Here is a 19,459-nt window from a genome sequence, read left to right as displayed (position 1 = left end):
CTGGAAACAGCCACTCAAAATTACTACTCAGTGCAACAGGAAAACATAAACCCACTGTAAGTTGGTAGGAACTGTGGATTGTTGCTGTAAAGACTGGAAATCTGTGGAGAGTGCCATGTGTGATAACTGTAAAAGAGGAACGTTCCATTCTGTACTTTAAAGTATAAGTTGCCTACGAAATAATGTTTAGTTAATAGTATTTTCAATCATTTGTTACAGTAAAATCTGAAAACGTGAAACCTGTGTCATCCTTTTCAGCTATTAACAGGAAGTTCAAATTTTTTTTAAACGTTATCCATCTCTGTAGGGATTGTGATATATTCATTAGTTGTGAAACACTTTGGGACATCATTAGGCCATTGAAGGTGCTAGATAAATGCAAATTCTTTCTTTTTAACTCGGATAAGAAACAGAGAGTTACAGTTCTCGGATGGTCAGCAGTAGCTATATACATGACACTGTATAAACTGTGTCTAGCATAGTGGACCACCTGCAGCCTTGTAGACACAGTTGTCGAACCCTGTGCACACTTGTTTGTATGAATACTGTTAAATTGAAACAAAAGCAGACACATTTGTTTTCTCTTACAATTGTTCATTTATATGCACTTACTTATACGTGAGCTCACACATCAGAAGCAGCGGGTAGTTGCTGAGAAATTGTTTCTCCTGGCTGGAGTGTATAGAACTAGGGATGATAATTGCAGCTTAAGGGGTCAGCCGTTTAGGACTGAGCTAAGGAGAAATGGAGGAATGGAGTGTTCAGGGATTGGAAAGCTGTTGGGATCAAAGAGATTACAGAGGGAAAGGTTATGAAGAGATTTAAATGCAAGTATGAGAATGTTAAATTTGAGGCATGGGAGCCAATGTAGGTCAGTAGGCATCAGGGTGATGGGTGAGTAATACTTGATCTGAGTGAGGATAAGGAGCCAATGTAGGTCAGTAGGCATCAGGGTGATGGGTGAGTAATACTTGATCTGAGCGAGGATAAGGAAAGCAGAGTGTTGGATGAACTGATGTGGAAGTTATATTTATGGCTGAAGGTAAATTGTGTCAAGCATAATAAAAAAAATAGTGCTTCATGTAACACATAATGATCCATGCTTTTTTTTTACATCAAAATCAGTACATTTCAGGATGTGGTAACAACACACTTGGGTTAAGACTGGTAGTTACAGAGAACAGTTTACAGGTGATAAGACCCCTGCTATGCAGTATATGTGTGACTCTTGCCTAAGACTCACTCTCCTGTCACCATGAGAGAACTTGGTGTGTTTAAAAACAGTAGGTAAATTAATTGGCTGCTTCCTTCTTTCATACTTCAGAATGGACTCTTCAGCTTTTACGCAAGGCCATAAACAAGCAAGTCCTCTACTTATTTCTTCATTCCTCAGTCTTTCACTTTCCTCTTCAATTGCTCACAGGAGCCTCCCATTTTCAATTTCAATTTGTCCAATATTGTCACTCTCTTCCTCCCTCTTGCGAGAAGGTCTATAGAGGTCTACATCTAGCTAATCTTCCTTCAATCACCTCCTTCAACAAGCTCTCATGTCTTAGAATATGTCCAATCCAGCTTTTGTTGCTTTTTCTTGATGATATCCACTAGCGAACTTTTCCTCTTCCACCATCCTGAGAACTTCTTTGTTGCTCCAGAACTACATTTCACAACCTTCTAATCTTTGGATACCAGCTATTCTCAAGCTCATGTTTCAGTTCCCTCACAACAAGCTACTCCAAATCAGTCTTGAAAATTCTTTTCTTAAGATCTCTGCTCATTCTTATGCTGAGAAATTCTTTATGTTTGGAGATTACATTCTTTGCCATTGCTATTCTAGCTCTGATTTCTTTATGGCAGTAATCATCTTCTGATGAGAGGCTTCCCAGGTACTTTAATTGTGATTAAAGCAAAATACTGCGGGTGCTGGAAATCTGAAATAAAAACAGAAAATGCTGGAAAAACTCAGCAGATCTGACAGCATTTGTGGAGAGAAAAACAGAGTTAATGATTTAAGTCTATATTACTCTTCTTCAGAGCTATTGTGATACCTGTTCCAGCTGTTGACCATTTATCTTGACCTCTGCATTCTCATCATTATTTCTTAAAATCTTCATAACTTCCATCTATCTCCATTAATTTTCATTTATATAGAATTTATAATTTACTTGCATTCATATAGCACCTTTAACATTATAAATCGCCCCAAGACACTTCCCAGGAGCGATTACCAACCAAGTTTTACAATGAGCAACATAAGGAGATATTAGGATGGGTGACCAAAGGCTCAGTCAAAGTCATAGATTGTAAGGAGCATTGTAAAGGAGGAGAAAGGGATACAGAGATTTAGGGAGGGAATTCCAGATCTTGGGGCCGAGGCAGCTGAAGGTATGGTCACCGATGGTGGTATGAAGGAAACCAGGGATACACAAGAGGCCAGAATTGGAGGAATACACAAATCATGGAGGGTTTTAGGGCTGGAGGAGATAATGGAGATAGGGAGGTGTGAAGCCATGGAAGAATTGGAACACGAGGATAATGATTTTAAATTTGAAGCATTGCTGGACAGGGGCCAATGGATGTCGATAGAACAAGGTTGATGGGTGACTGATACACAGTAGCTTCCAGGCCAAAAAACCCATGATAATCACGCACCTTTAATTTATTGTATTTAGTAAAAATGGAAAATGCTGGAAGTATTCAGCAGATCTGGCAGCATCTGTGGAGAGAAAAATACGAGTTAATGTTTCACGAGATCTACTTTGTTAAAGGTTGACTAGTTCTCCCTCCACAGTTGCTACCTGATCAGCTGAGTATTTCCAACGTTTTCTCCTTTTTTTCAGATTTTCAACATCTGCAGTATTTTACCTTTGCAGGCTTAATTTATTCTCTGGAACCTTGGTTAACCTTTAAAACCATGCTTGAAGCTTAGCTGCTCTTGAAAAGCAGTGTAAATATTTTGCCTCTGGATAACATTTCTGTCATAAGATAAAAACATAAATGTACTGCAGGCCAATCTAAAGCTAAAAAGGTTGGGGGACAGAAAACCTCTTAATTTGGAGTGAGGCTCCTCATTGATCAGCCTGCTGTGCATTGATTTTTTTAAATATTTAGAACAAATCTGTTCAAAGTTAAAAATATATCGGCAGAAATGTCAGTCTTGAAGGCCAGATATTCGATGTGCACTAAAACAGATTCATGCTTTTTAAAAATCTTTGTTCCAAAAATATGTATTTAGTGTTGCTGCTTCTGCAACCTGTCGGTTGCAGTTGCACGATTGCACGGAGACTGCAAACCCTCCTACGGACACATTACCCTCGCCTCCCCTCCGCGACCGGATTGAAAATAAAATTCCGGCCGATTTTTTTTACACCTGACGTTCAGCACGTTCGGGACCCGGTGGAGGAGGCGGGGCTTCGGCTGCAGATTCAGCTAATTGGCATCAAGAGGGGGAAGCCAACGTGCTGATGGACAACTGCACCGACCAATCAGTGCCTGAGAGGGGCGGAGGAGCCTGTGTTAGGGATGCGTATTGTCCAATCAGAAAGTGGGGAAGGCCAAGCGGATTGGCCAATGGGGTAGGTGTGTTGGGGCGGGGGCGTGGCTTGGTTGGAATGTTGGTGGAGCCAAGGTTCGGAAATGGAATGTTTGGACACGATTACACCTGAGTGTCAGCGAGATGGATACAATCGGCTAGTTAGTCCGTCCCGGAGCTGCTCCCGCTCCCAACCCCGGCTCAGCAGCTCTCACCTGCGGCCCCAGCCTCTAAGAGGCACCGCTTCTCCTAGCCAGACCCTGCAGCACCGGAGCCCCTGCACACGGCAACCCCCAGCCGGCGCTTCCAGCAACATCTTCCCTTAACAAGTCCTTCAGCTCCAGCCACGGGCAGCCAATTGCAGCAAATGTCCCCGGCTGCCCCATGCCAGACGGGGCTGCCGCTGGTCCGCACCTGCCCTTGCTTTGGAACCGCGAGGATGCCTCTTTTGGCAGCGCTGGCATCTGGAAGCGTTTGAGAACCCGGGTGGCGGGCTCCTCTCTGCTCTCCCAGCACCATCCGCTCCAGGTGCCACCCCCTGCAACCTTCTCCCCTTCAGCATCTTCCTCCCGAGGAGAGCGAATGGTCCCGGACACATGCAGGCCAGGAAGAAATACATCTTGATCGCATTCTGCGCTTGCTGGCTCTTGCTTTTCTACTTCGGGGGAGCGCAGATCCGGCAGCTGAAGTTCTTGGCTCGGAGGCAGAGCGAGGATTTGGTGATGGCGAGGAGATGGCCGGCGTGGGACGACGAGGCGACGCTCAAAAGTTTTGTGGAGCAGCCTGGAGGAGGAGAGGTGGACTCCCGGCTGCGGGAGTCTCCAAAGATGAAGAGGGAGAACAGGGCGATGGTGTACAAGGACAGCAGGTGTCGGATGGAGACCTGTTTTGACCTGTCTCTGTGCGAGAAGCGAGGCTTCCGAGTTTACCTCTACCCCCAGTCCAAAGGGGATAAAGTTTCTGAAAGTTACCAAAAAATTCTCGCCTCCATCCAGGGCTCTCGGTATTACACCCCGGATCCACACCAGGCCTGTTTATTTGTCATGGGGATAGACACTTTAGATCGGGATCAGCTTTCCTTGCAATACATTCACGACGTCGATAGCAAGATTCAGAGTTTTCCCTTGTGGAACAACGGTAGGAACCATCTGATATTTAACCTCTACTCCGGAACTTGGCCTGATTATACAGAGGATTTGGGCTTTGACGTTGGGCAGGCCATGGTGGCTAAAGCAAGTTTTTACATGGAGAGTTACAGGCCACATTTTGATGTCTCCATCCCTCTGTTTTCAAGAGAACATCCTCAGAAGGGTGGAGAGAAAGGCTGGCTTCTCTATAACAATGTCCCACCCAGGAGAAAGTACCTGTTGGTCTTCAAAGGCAAGAGGTACTTGACAGGAATTGGGTCAGATACCAGAAATGCCTTACACCACATCCACAATGGGAAGGATATTATCTCACTGACCACCTGTAAGCATGGGAAAGATTGGGAAAAGCACAAGGACGGCCGCTGTGACAGAGACAACCAAGAGTATGAGAAGTAAGTGGACAACCTTCATTGCATCGCTTATAACTCGGTTTGTTATTGTGTCTGTTTTCAACTAAGCCCCGAATAAGCGTTTGATATTTGAGGCAAATGGATTGTGAACATTGTTTATTTTGGGATGTCCAGACCTTTCAAGTTGAGCGTTTTAACATTGGGCAGATTCTCCCAAGGTCACGGCCTCTTTCGAGTTGGGACAATTGTGCGCCAGTGTAATTGTGACTTAGGAGTTTTCTAAAAAAAATAGTTCGAGGGCGTGCAGAAGTTATCTTGTTTGTTTCAGGGAGGGTGAATAGCAGATGCTGACTAACATTTTGAAACTAGTATTTCAAGTCGGGCTCTGATCGTTTGGTGGAAAGTTATAGCATCAAAATGTATTAAGACATATGAATTCCGTACTGTGGTTAGTTTTAAATCAGTATTAATGCTGTTTGACGACGACAACTTTATGTCCAACTTTGGGACTCTTGTCGAAACGTTGCTTATTCGCAGAATGCATTGTCCGTCGGCTTCCCCCCCCCCCCCCCCCCATTGCAGCAACTTCTCCAGTGATGGTGGTGTCAGCCGGAGCAGCGTACACAGGCATTCCTGTCAACTCCTGCACAGCTTCATTTTGCTTCATTTTGTGTGCAGTGCTGTGATACTTAGTGGCAACTCTCCCCTCTGACGCGACCTGAGACCAGATCTGGATACAGAAGTGATTTTAAAATCGGGGATAGGCCGTGGTAACTACAGAGACAAGGAGATTTAAAATCAGCAGCTAAGACCAAGACTGGAAACGGGACAGTAAAAGGCAATTTCAGTCTGATCTTGGTAGAGATTAGCAATAGCTGATAGGAATGTCCTAATTGATTGCAGAGTGGATACCAGCCAACAAAAAGGTAAGAGCTTTGATGGCTACCTCTTGCTATGCAGACCCTCATCCTACAGACGGATCCTGTAGTTTTATTCAACTCTTGGATGGAATTTTGTGGGAGGGGTTTCTTCTTATGCAAGAATCACCTTGTATTAGATTGTAGATGAATGTCAAAAGCATGAGTTTTGTTAAGAGATCCAATGCCTCAAAGACGTTGACACCCTTTTGCCTAATGTGATCTGTAGATGTTGATTCCTCTGAAATGAATAAATGTTTCTGATCAAAATGGCCCTATTCTTCTGAACCTTTTGTTGTGAACTATTAGCTAGTATTTCCTGCAACAGTCGTCTCATTCCAGGTCTAGTGTTGCGCTTATAATTAGACTATCCAGTCACTGGGTTAATCCATAAAGTGTTGATATTGTACAGTGTATGTGGAGTCATGGACAAGAGGTGTTCTGTAGTTCAGCTTATTGGTTTTAAGAATCCTTCAAGATATCATTTGTCAAAGCGACCAGTATCAGCATTCAAGTTATCTTTCCTTTCACAATCTAACAGTGTTGTTAAGGTTGGTTTTATCAATACTTATTCTTGCTGTCTGATGAATGTCTTAATGACTATCAAGCACCTCTCACTCATAACAGGTCTTCCCTGCTACCCTGATATTAGTATTGCATGACAGTTATCTGAAATGACTGTTTAAGTAGACCATTGATAGTTTTAACCTTACAATCAAACAAATGATTAGGTCTATATATTTGACCATTGTGCAATCTACATCTACCTGAGTGTATTTAATATATTCTCAGGAAAAAACTTGAGATCAAAATCCATTGGTTGTTAATCAGTTTTGGATGTAACTGCACTCTTGCTGCTGATTAAGGTCAGAATTTTGTTCTGAGCATAAGATACTTTAACCATAACTATTAGTCAGGAGATACGTGCTTAATTTGTGGCAACTTAGTTCCTTTCAATTTTCACCCCTCCTCTTTAGGTGCTGATTCGCCTTGAGTTTCAATTGCAAGGGACCTATGGACTGTTATCTAGCTGAAGTGGCCATGTTTCGGGTGTGTGCCCAGGTGGTGAGCAGACCTTTGACCACGGTACACACTATAGTTAAGCTCTAATCTAAATGGAAACCCTCACTGAACTCATTTTATTTTCTTTCTCTGGCACCTCCCTGAGGTACTTGGGGTAACTGTAGTGGATTTACCACCGCTGAGACTGAGATTGGCTGTCTCTTCACAGTTCATCTCGGGAACGAAACATGGAGCCTTCCTGTTTTACATTCACCAGATTGACAGTGGGGCTAAAAGGGTTAAATTTAGAGGGACAGTCTGCATAGGCTAGGCCCACACTCGCTTGAGTGTAGAAGGGTGATCTAATTAAGGTGTTTACAATGATTAAAGGAGCTGAAAGGGTGGTAAGGGAGAAAATATATATATCCCTGGTGGTTGTGAGATGGTCCAGAACAAAAGGAGGCATAAACTTAAAATCAGAGTTAGGCTATTCAGGGGTGATGTCAAGAAGCAATTTTTCGCACAAAGGAAATCTCGAATTGTGCCTCCTAAACGACTGTGGATGATGGGAGTCAGTTGCAAACTTTCAAGAATGAGATCGAAAGCATTCTGTTTGGTAAGGGGGTATCAAGGGAAATGCAGCAAAGGTGGTTAACGGGAGTTGAAATACAGATCAGCCATGATCTAATTGAATGGCAGAGCAAGCTTGAGGGGTTGAATGTCCTAATCCCGCTTCTATGTCTGATACTATGTTGGTGTATTTATTCTCTAAAGTATTGGGGAAGCTTCATCTATTCTGCTTGCTGCTGAAACAGGCAGTATTCTATCGTACACAGCTGTCATTCATAGTGTGTTGATACACATCACTCAAAGGCACTGTTGATGTCACTGATCAAATACTACTCATTAATATCAATTACTGTGCAATTGTAGCTTCATTTTGTAGCTGTTTAAGCAATCCCTTTAATCATTTTGTTCTCTGGTGCTATAAACATACCTGTGATTTTTCTTTGATTTCCAAGAATTTCAGAGCAAAACAGTGGGCCCTCAGTTTGGATTATGACTATAATTATTCATTATTTGTTAGTTATAGGGGCATGTTTACATATCAGTACCAAACAATGTTTTATCAGCTTTGTGTGGCTCCATTGAAATTCCATGACATTATCTTAATTAAGCTTTTAATTGAAGTTTTGCTGCATGTAGATTAAGCAGGATTAATATCTGAGTTGGAATTGGTAAATTGTATGTCCGTTGTTTAACTTAAACACATTTGATTTTGGGGAGAGTAGCAGAACTTTGGTGTGCAGATATATAGTCAAGAAAGCTAGCACTGCCAGTTGATAAGGTCAGCAATGTAGAATACAAAGTAAGAAGTACAACATTTTAGTTAGATTACAGTTAGTGTTAGGCCTATAAATGCCCCAGCTGATTGGCATGAAAAGCCCTCAATATGGTGGGCAGGAAATGTGCCACCTGCCGTAGTGATACAGAAAAAACAGGGGCACAGGGGCCACCTGAAACAGGGATTGGACGCTTTGTAGATATGCTGAGGGAGTGCTGCACTGTTGGAGGCACTGTCCTTTGGGTAGACATTTAAAGGTGTAATCACAGCAAAATGGCAGAAATATTAAATAATAATACATTACATCTATTATATTTAATTAATTAACTTTACAAAAATCCTTTGATAAGGTATTACATAGTAGGCTCATGACTAAGGCCAAAACCTTTGGAGCCAGGGGACGAGAAACAAAATGGATAGCAAACTGGCTACAAAACAGAAAAAAGAATATAGTTTAAAGGTGGTTTTACAGATTGGCAAATGGCAGGGAGCTTGTGTTCCACAGGGATTGGAGCTATTACCACATTTATTCATCATTTACACAAACAATTTTGGATCTGGAATAGCAAGTATATTTCATAATTTGGAAAAGACACCAAATTGCGGGTGCCATCAATATAGAGGAGGACAGACAAAACACAGAAATAAACTAATAACCTTGCAAAATGATTGTGTAATTGGCTATTGAATTTAAATACAGATAAGTGTGAAGTATTACATTTTGGTAGGAAGGGTAAGGAGATCACAGACTCTTTGGAAAATAAGTGTCTGAAGGGGGCATCTGAAGATACAGATACATCGATTATTGATATTAGGCTTAGACTTAGAAGACTTCCCACATCTAGAAATACATGAGACAGACAAATCATAAGCTTACTTCTGTTTTCTGTGCGTATTTTCTGGAACAGGTTGTTAGCCTGAAATCAGAGACTATAGCTTGAGGGATGCCACTCTGCATGAAGCATGGCTAACTAGGAGTCTCTCCCACTCTTACCTCCTGCCATAAGGTCATATATTGGAAGGAGTTGCAGGTTGATAATCAACCTGTTTGGCCACATTATGCACGCACCTTCCATGGCTGTAAAGTCCTGGAAAGGGACTCGAATGCAGGGCTCCTGGCTCAGAGGTAGGGATGCTACCCACTGTGACACAGGAGCTCCCACTAAAAGTAGCGATGCAGGTTAATAAGGTCAATTTTTAGATAAAGCAAACAAGGCACTAGGGGATCCAGAGGGATAAAATTGAAAGGCAGAGAAGTTCTGTTAAACTTGTTTAAGACCTTGGTTAGACCACACGTGGAGTACAATGAGTATTTCTGGTTTCCATATTGTAAAAAGGATATTGAGGCACTAGTAAGTGCAAAAAAAGATTTACTGGAATGATAACAGTACAGAGAAGCTATATTTATCATAAAGATCGAATTGGGGCTGTTTTCTATACAAAAGAGAAGACTGAGGGTTGACCTGATAGAGGTCTTCAAAATTATGGGACGGTTGATAGGGAAGACTTAGAAAAGATATTTCCACTTGCAGACATGAAAAAATAGGTAGTCACTAATAAATTCAATAAGGAATTCAGGACAAACCTCTTAACCCAAGAGTGATTAGGATGTGGAACTCACTACCACTGAGAGTAGTTGAAACAAATAGCCCAGATGCATTCAAGAAGAAGTTAGAATGATCTACTTCTGTGCTGTAAATAATTGATGAACCAAGGCTCTGCCTGCCCTTATGGGCCTGTGTAGAAGATTTAATGGCATGGTTTTGAGGAAGAGAAGGGAGATTCTTCCCAGTGTACTGGCTGATATTCATTCCTCAACCTACACCTAAAAGAGATCATATAGTAATTATTGTATCCCCAACAGTGAATCACAACCCTACACTACATTGGAATGTCATACTAGTTTGCTCATATCCTAGCTTGCACCTATATCTCATTCACTTGTCATCCCTGTGTTTGGTGATTTACATTGGGTCCCAGTCCAGCAACACCTCAATTTTAAAATTCTCATCCTTGTTTTCAAATCACTTGGTGGCCTCATCCCTCCTTATTTCTGCTAGCTCTGCCAGCCCTACACTCCTTTGAGATATCTGCATTCCTCCAATTCTGGCCTTTTGAGCAAGTCCGATTTTAATGGTGGCCAGGCCTTCAGTTGTCTAAGTTCTGGAATCCTCTGTAATGCTCTCTACCTCTCTTTCCTCTTTCAAGCCGCTCCTAACAGCCTACTTCTTTGACCAAGCTTTTGGTCATCTTTTCTAACACCACCTGATGTAGCTCGTTTCAAATTTTGATCATGCTCCTGTGACGCACCTTAGGATCTTTTACAGCATTAAAGGCAAGAAAGGAATGTACATTGGCTGTTGATTTAGGCTGTGCATTTTGGTGAGAGTTGAGCCTGCAATTTTCTGACTCATTGATGTGGCTGAGCCAAGCTGACAACCAGCAGTACTTCTTTCACTTCTGGAAGATGTGCTAAGTTGGCTGCTTTTGACACTATTTAAGGGACTAAATAGGCACTCAACTCTATGTATCCTGCTTGCAGAGAGAGAGCATACCTGTAACGTTCCTTCAGATAATATGACTTCAGCAAAAAGGATGTTTGCAAGTGTGATGGCAGTTTTCACTTTACAAGCTGAAGCATAAGAGGCTGCATACTTGAAAATTGTATCACTCTTTCTCCTCAAGTAAGGCCATTTACACCTTCAGTAAAAGCTACTTTTATCTTCATGGAACTAGGGAAACCATTGATAGAGTAATATCTGGGGAATGAAAGCACTGAGTGAATTAACCAGCTGTGAAGCCAAGGTCATATGGTGAACAGTATTTTTATTGTTGTTGGGAAAAAAGGTGAAGTGAAGATCATGGGGTGCATTAACATGGTTGAAGGAATTGGGTCAGATGAGATAAACCAACAAGTGGAGGTTAAATTGAGTCAGTGGAGGGATCTCCCTCAAAAGAAGTGGCAAAGTAATGCCCTTGTTATGGGAATGAAGGCAGACTGAATTGAATCCTCCTTGTACTGTGTGCTTCATTGGTGCTGGTGTGGCTGAGTGAGACAATGTGATGTGCAAGCCTTTGCCCACCTGGAATTCAGACTGATGATCACAAATGTGGATAATGGAGGTATCTGTTTCAGAGTTGTAGGATTCAAATTCCACTCCAGGGACTTGGACACAAAATCTTGGTGGTCCCTCCCACTGCAGTTCTGAGGGAGTTGCTGCGCTGCCAAAGGTGATGTCTTTTAAATGAGTCATTTAGCCCAAATCTGACCTCTTGTTTGGATGTAAAAGATCTCATAACATTATTCAAAGAAGAGCAGGGGAGTTCTTCCTGGGGTTCTGACCAATATTTATTCCTCAAATATCTTTACAAAAAACAGATTTTCAGCTCATCTCATTGCTGTTTGTGGGACCTTGCTGTATATAAATTGGTTGTTACATTTCCTACATTACAATAGTGACTACACCTCATAAGCATTTAATAGGTTGTAAAGCACTTTGGGACATCCTGAAGTTGTAATAATGCTGTCTAAATGTAAGTCTGTCTTTCTTATTTGTGTTAAAATATTTTGTCACAACTAGAACAGCCCCATGTCCCAGCTTGGATCCCTCTATGTTCCCAAATCTAGCGCATGCTCCACTCTATCCATTGAAGATAGAGCCTATAGCCGTCATGCCTCATAATCTGGAATTCTCTTGCTAAGTCATTCTGCCATTTTCCAATATGTTTTCAGATCCTTTCTCTTCTAATGCCTTCATTCACATCCCCAACTTTTCTCCAGTTGCTGCTCAGCATCCGTTCCTTCCACCTTCTTTGAAAAGTACTTCCAGGACACCTTGATAAGTTATGGGCCCAATGTACGTGTAAGTTGTTGGTGTTGTAATGCTTATTCAATCATATCACTATTTATTCAATGCTAATTAAGCTGATAATTAAATATTTTCACTTGCTCCTTTTTGATTCTGATATGGGGGAAAAGTTCCTGTGGGCATTAAGTTAGCCGCACTGTGGACATTGCAGGAAGACTTGCTGTCTTTGCAATTTCTAATTAAGTGTCCCAAAAACAGACACAATTTGGAGTAAAATTGTAAGAAAGGTAATCTTGCCTATCTCCCTCCTTATATTCAGCATTCATGTAAAAGAGAGTGAGTTAATCTTTGATTCAACCCTTTAGCAGAGACTTGGGGTTCTTTTGTTTTTCTGAGATCAGGTTAAAAAGCCACAGTTCCATGGTTTATGTCGGTACAACTATGAACAGAAGTGTTGACTGCTGGAGATTTCTGATAAGCCACAGGGTGAGGCAATAGTGATGCCATTTTAAACAGGTACTCAAATGTTGGTAGAAAATGCCTTGCACACAATACAGGCCAATGTACTTCACATGTGTACACTTAACAAATGTCTAGCTCCTTTCATCAGCAAAGGGAGTAAAACAATCACAGTGATCTAAAAACACACTATGCTTTTTTGTCTTAGCAAAAAATGCCCAAAAAGGTTAAAGTTCACCTGCATATGCTGTGCAATTAAGTATTAAGACTACATGCCTGCCAATGTCGTCTATTACCTATTTTTGTTTACTGATCATATATGTAATTAGCCACATGTGATTAGTAGTTAATGTATTGGACAACATTGGTACAGAAGCAAACTGCTTACTTAATGGCAGAGCACACTGGAAACACTCAGCAGGCCAGGCAGCATCTGTGGAGAGAGCAATAAAGAGTTGACACTTCAGTTCAATGACCTGTCATCAGAACTATTAATCATATTATTAATTGTGTTCAATGCCCTGTAAGGAGATGGCATCATACTCAGTGAAGGAAATATGTAGCCTAGTGCGAAGCCAAGTTCAAAAAGTTCTCACAGGATGGGTGCTTGATGGCCAACATGGACATGATGGGCCAAAGGGCCTGTTTTTGTGCTGTATAACTCTATGACTCTATGAAGATCTGTTAGACTACCTGAAAGTTTGAAAGCACAAATAAGTGACACTTAAAATGTTCACAGAATTGATTGTCCGGTTCCAACATTATAACAATCAGAAAAGGCTCAAAAGGTTGGAAAACTGAGGGGTGACTCGATAGAGGGTTGAAAATTATGTAGCGGTTTGATGGGGCAGACGTCGGTGAGTTGTTTCCACATGCAGTGTGACCAAAATTAGACAAGAATAAACAAATGCTCAGCAGTCAACCAAATTGGTTAACTCTGGGTAAGAATGGATGCTGCCAATTCCGAGGAGCCAAGGGCTGCAAAGAAATTTTCCAAAATCAGAATGGACATTGAGGAGAACCATCTCTAGCAATGCAACCAAAGAGACAATACTATATAGAAATATTAATAAATCTAATTGAGAATTCAGAAGAAATTTCTTTATCCAGAGAGTGAAACTCGCTACCACCTGGAATAGTTGAGGTGAATAACATAGATGCATTTGAGGGGAAATTATTTAAGTACATGAGGGACAAAGGAATAGAAGGATAAGTTGATAGGTGAAATGAAGTATGGTGGGAGGAGGTTCAGGTGCAGAATAAACAATGAGGAAAAAAGTTGATATGTTAGCCATTACTGCACCTGGTTGAAGTATAGGAGTAAGGAAGTCTTGCTGCAATGTTACATTGGGCTTTGGTAAGACTATATCTGGAGTAGTGTGCACAGGTTTGGTTTCCTTACCTAAGGAAGGATCTACTTACCTGGATTGGTTCTGGGTTGAGAGGATTGTCCTATAAAGAGAAATTGAGTACACGTGTCAAATGTTCCCTGGAGTTTAGCAGAATGAGAAGTGATCTAATTGAAACGTAAAGGGCTGCCTCAGGGAGATTGAGTTGATAGTGAAACTTTTTAATAGAGGAGGAAAAGAATTATTTAAACATGTCCCATCATGTGACAGTGTCACATAAGATGGGACATGTTTGTGAAGTTTGCAAAATTTAATTAATTATTTTACAAAACCTTCAGGAAACCTCATCCCGCCCGTGGATGAGGTTTCCTGAAAAACGCGAAGGCCGTTTGGGCTCTTCGTCTGCCTGCAAATCTTAAGGTTGGATAGGCAGTGTTGCTAACAACTTTAACTGGTTTTTTAATGGCCTTACTAGGCCATTGACAGTTCGGCAGATGCGCAGCAACCTCTGGCTCATGCTCGCCAAACGAAATATCTAAATGATGCGCGATTAATATTTTGTGCGCCGAAGGAATTGAGGGATATAGAGGTCTTGCGGGAAAGTAGAGTTCATGTAAAAGTTCAACCATGGTCTTATTGAATGATGAGCAGGCTCAAGGGGTTGTGTGACCTACTGCTGTTCCTGTTTTTTATATTGGGCCAAATGGCCTGTTTCCATACTGTAAATTTTGTGTTTTCCTCATGTTAAAATGAAACCAGCATTTGTTGAGTGAAGGGTGATGCAGAATCCTGCAGTGCAGCTTGTGTTTGACAGTTTGTCTCACTCTCTAACCCTGGAATATATTTTGCCCCTTGGACTTTGATTGAGGGGAGGGGGATACAGGCAGGGAGAGACGGGTAAGTTTCATAATTGGACCCTGAGTGAGGTTGGATGTTAATATTTAATAAATCCGTATACATGACCAGGCCTTATTAGGGATAGCATCCCTATTATGTGTAGCAAGTTGTGAAGAAATGTGGAAAAATTTACTCTGCTTGGCATTTGTAAAGAGAATTGTAAATTTGAGAACATTCACCATTTCCCAAGAAACATTTCCCAGATGAAATCTTACCCTATTTCATTTTGTCTTGCTCTGCATAATGACAGGAGCAACTCATCCCCACAGCTCTGATCCAGTTACAGACTCTTCTATCGTGTCAGAGCAAAATCTGTTCACATACATCATCATGTGATGAACAATTTGCTTCTCTGTTCTCCTTTTGTTACTGAAGTTATTGTACATCTCTAATTCTGTATTTGGAGTTTCCTTACTGATCTAGCTTCAGAATAGAGACTGTTCTTCATCATTACTGTCTTCACATAAGGCAAAAGCAAAATACTACGGATCCTGGAAATCAACTAAAAACAGGAAATGCTGGAAATACTCAGCAGGTCTGGCAGCACCTGTGGAGAAAGAAACAGAGTTAATGTTTTAGGTGGATAACCTTTCATCAGGTAATTACCTTCGCCACGTTTTTGTGGTTAAGGAAGTCATTCATTAATTTTAGAAGCAGAGAAAGCTGCTGATTTACTTCATCCGTAACAACCTCTTCTAATAATTTAGTGCAGTGAAAGTAGAAAAACGCCCCAAGGTTCTTCAGAGAGGGAAGAAAATCAATTTTCCTGAATTTGGTGTTTCTCAAGTGACCCAGTAGTCCCGGGAACAGTGTCGATGTTCATTCTGCCGCGCGAGCATGAAACTGGTTATTTCTGACTTTCCTTCCATTGAACCCATGCTAAAAGGTACTGAGTGAAAGCTGCACTGCATCTGGTATCAGCTGTGGCACAGTGGGTAGCACTCTCTCGCCTAAGTGCTCCCACGCTGGAGATGAGCACTTAGCCTGGGCTGTCACGGTGCCAGTACTGCGGCAGCACTGCACTGTTGGATTTGCATTCTTCTGGATGGGTCATTAAACCAAGGTCCTGCTTGCTTCTGGAATGGACGTAACAGAGCTCATGGTGTTAGTTTGAAGAAGGATGGGGGAGTTCTCTTGGCATCGTGTGAGCACCCATATATTAATATTATAACAAGCTCCTGGATTTCTCTAGGTTTCCAGCAGCTTGTTATTGTATATAATACATATATGTATATATACACACATACATGTATACTTGATATAGCATATAACTATTGCATCCACTATTGGAAAGCGCCAATACTTGCTGCTTCGCTCATGATAATACTACATTATAATTATCTGTGTGAATGTATTTATTATATGGTGTGCACATATTATCGGAGACTCTGGTTATAGGGCCACCATTCGCAAACTGCTGGGATGGGCAGCTAGAACTGCTGCCTTGGGTGTTGGCTGTGCTTGAAGTTGGGCTGTATGGTGGAGGTAAGCTGTACTCTGGGAACAGTGACATGAGACAGACCCATTCATTCACCGGTGTTGTGCGGGGTAGGGTTGACAAGCTACCGGATTGTCCTGAAGTCTCGAGAAACTGAAGATTAATGTCCAGGACAATTTTGCGAGCAAACCCAGGGGCATTAAAAAAAGGTTCCTTTTTGAATTAAAATGTCTTTGAATGCTTCCTATTTATTAGTTCTAATAGTTTTGGAGGCAGGGAAGAAAAGGCTGTTTGGCTGACATGTCAAGGATCATCCAAGTAGGTAACAGAGTCTGTTCTCCAGTTCACTTTGGGAAGATGGGATCTAAGGAGAGACATGTTTTGTGGCCAGAGGCTGTAGTGTGGGGCACGAAGCCATGAAGATGTACATGGCAAATGACCAATGGTGGGAGTGTCGGGATGGGACACTTGGAGGTAGGAAGTCATATGATAAAACCTCCAGGAATACTTTCAACTGGAGTTGGCTACCATTGTAGGGTTGGCTGCCCTCACTGGATCTGACCTCCATCTTCAGCCACTCCATCCTCCATTTTCAATCTCCCCTGGCACGGCTCCTCTCCAGGTATAACCATGGCCATTGCTCTCCACCGGACCTTAAAAGATATAAGCAGAAACATGGCCACCAACAAAGATTTCAGGGAGTTACATGGAACATACAGCACAGTGCAGGTCTTGCGACACAACTAGTCAATGCTGGAATTTATGTCCCATCCGAGCTTCCTTCTACCTTACTTCACGTAGCCCTATCAACATATTTAAAGGGAGATTGAAGGTATGCTGCCTCGCCAGGGTTACCAACCCTCCAGGATTGCCATGGAGTCTCTGAGCATTAAAGATGTATCTCCAGAACATTGCTGCAAGGAATACCTGGGAGAAAAATCATAAAGATGTTTAAAAATATGTTTTATTTTCATTCTCCCTGAAATTTATAGTTCGTTATTAGTTATTAAAAATTCTGGTGTTCAGGAAATAAAGGCTGTTTGACTGGATGGGATAATGGGAGATGAGAGGTCGTATGATGAAAGCTGCAGGACTAGATGCAACCAGAGCTGGTAATTCATCTCCCTTGCAGGCACATTCCTTTATCCAGCCAGCCATTTTGATTTCACTTCAATTGTTGAGCTGCATTGTTTACCCTGACTGCACTGGTATGTGGAACACGCAGAAAATGGAAGTTCCTCTAGAATTCAATCTCCAAAGGCCACCCATGGGGAAACTTAAAAGTCGGATTCCATTACCCTGGTCAGCCATCATTCTCCAGTTGATGCTAGTTGCCAAGCAACAACACACCTGAGTATGTGGTAGAAGTTAGTCTTCCATAATTGAGAGAGAAGAGGTGAGACTGCCTTATCCTCGACTTAAAGTAGGGAGTGGAAAAAGGCAACTGAGCAAAATTTTATGTCTCCTTGAAAAATCTGAACTAGGTTTCCTGTGAAGCCTGGAAATGGAATAAGACCAAAACTCAAAGTAAAAAGACAAATTAAAATTCAGATGATTTCTGGCACAGAATAACTTTTATAAAACTGATATTAAAAACTAACGCATAAATAATGTCTCTTTGGTTCAAACACAAGTTTATTAATCCCCAAAATTCCTCTTGCCTCTAAGTTGTGTAAAAGTGCCCAACGCATTTTTGAAACATACATTTTTGGGGAGGGCAAAAATTCTGAAATGACTGCAATGGAACTATGGAATTCAGATTTATAGTCTCACCTCCTGTTTTATCAAAGCCTGAATCTCATCGGAATAGGAATAGTTTACAGACAAGGGTATTGCACAACATGGAGAATAATACTGGAACAAAACCAACACTGACGACAAAACAACTAGACTCAAATGAATCACTTGAGAAGGCTATGAATGAAATAAGATTAAAGCAAGGCTTAGGAGAAGGGGAAAAAAAGTCTTGTATTTATACAGCTCCTTTCAGAGCTTTTACAGTCAGTGAGGTAATTTTGATATGTAGTCACTGTTGTAATGTTGGAAAAGCAGCAGCCAATTTGTGCATGACAAGCTCCCACAAATTGCAATGTGATAATGATCGAGCAATCTGTTTTTGAGCTGTTGATTGAGGGATAAATATTGACCAGCACACTGGACATAACTCCCCTGCTCTACTTCAAAATAGTGTCATGGGATCTTTTACATCCATCTGATCAGGCAAATGAGGCCTTGGTTTCACGTTGCATCAGAAAGGTGACAACTCCGCCAGTGCAGCACTCCCTCAGTACAACACTGGAGCATCAGCCTTGATTTGTGTGCTGAAGTCCTGGTGTAGGACTTGAATCCAGAACCTTTTGACTACGAGGCTATAGTGCTACAAACTGAGCCACAGCTGGCACTGAGATGAAGACTAAGAACATTTCTTGGATTGTGGCGTTGGAGGTACTTTGACCCTGACATGGGCATCCTGTGTGTAGTATAGCACCTGCTGCTCAACGGGAAAGTGAAAAGACTATTGCTACCCCAGAATAAACCATTCTGTGGTGTTTTCGTGGGTTTGAAACCTGAAGCAAACAGGTGACTCTTAAGGTAGTGAGACCATTGCACCACCTACCATTGACTGTCCCATTTTTCTCATTCCTTTCCTGAAGGTGTTAAGTTGCACCGAGTCTGTTCGGGTACCAGTTGCATTATGGTACCTTGACCAATTGGGCATTCTTAATGTGTGAGCTTGGACAGCAAATGCTGACTGGGGAATCATTGGTTCCTGTTCTCCTTTGATTCCAATTGCACCTTATAGTCTTTGGCAGGAGGTCCCTGGATACTTTCCTCTTTTTGATAGTGGTCAGGATTGGGACCCTGCCTCTTCTGCGCACGACAATCGACTTGTGTAATGATAACCAGAGTGCACCAGCCGGAAATAAGTCCGGACATTGTAAAGACGGTCAAAAGACAGAGTTAAAGGCTTTGTATCTGAATGCATGCAAATAGAAATAAATATGTATGACCTGATAGCCATTACAGAGCTATAGTTGCAAGGTGACCAAAGCTGGGACCCCAATATTGCAAGGTATTTGACATTTTGAAAAAACAGAAAGCTAGGAACAGATGGTGGGGTAATTAAGGATGACTTTAGTACAGTAGTGAGAGAGGACCTTAGCTCAAAAGAACAAGATATAGAATCAGTTTGGGTAGAGATAAGAAATAGGAAAG

The 19,459-nt window shown here is 41.7% G+C and overlaps 1 protein-coding gene across 1 annotated transcript in view; it reads left to right on the top strand.

Annotated features, from left to right (window-relative positions):
* The first annotated feature begins 3,593 nt into the window (after positions 1–3,593).
* The window catches only part of LOC121291085 (exostosin-1-like), a 288,167-nt gene continuing 272,301 nt past the window's right edge, over positions 3,594–19,459 (top strand). The window contains exon 1 of the mRNA XM_041212120.1: positions 3,594–5,069. Within this exon, the coding sequence (XP_041068054.1) occupies positions 4,126–5,069 (944 nt within the window). The 5' untranslated portion in view covers positions 3,594–4,125. The remainder of the gene's footprint in view (positions 5,070–19,459) is intronic.

This window comes from Carcharodon carcharias, chromosome 19, assembly GCF_017639515.1.
Source record: "Carcharodon carcharias isolate sCarCar2 chromosome 19, sCarCar2.pri, whole genome shotgun sequence".
NCBI lineage: Eukaryota > Metazoa > Chordata > Chondrichthyes > Lamniformes > Lamnidae > Carcharodon > Carcharodon carcharias.
This window is presented reverse-complemented; position numbering and strand designations above follow the sequence as displayed.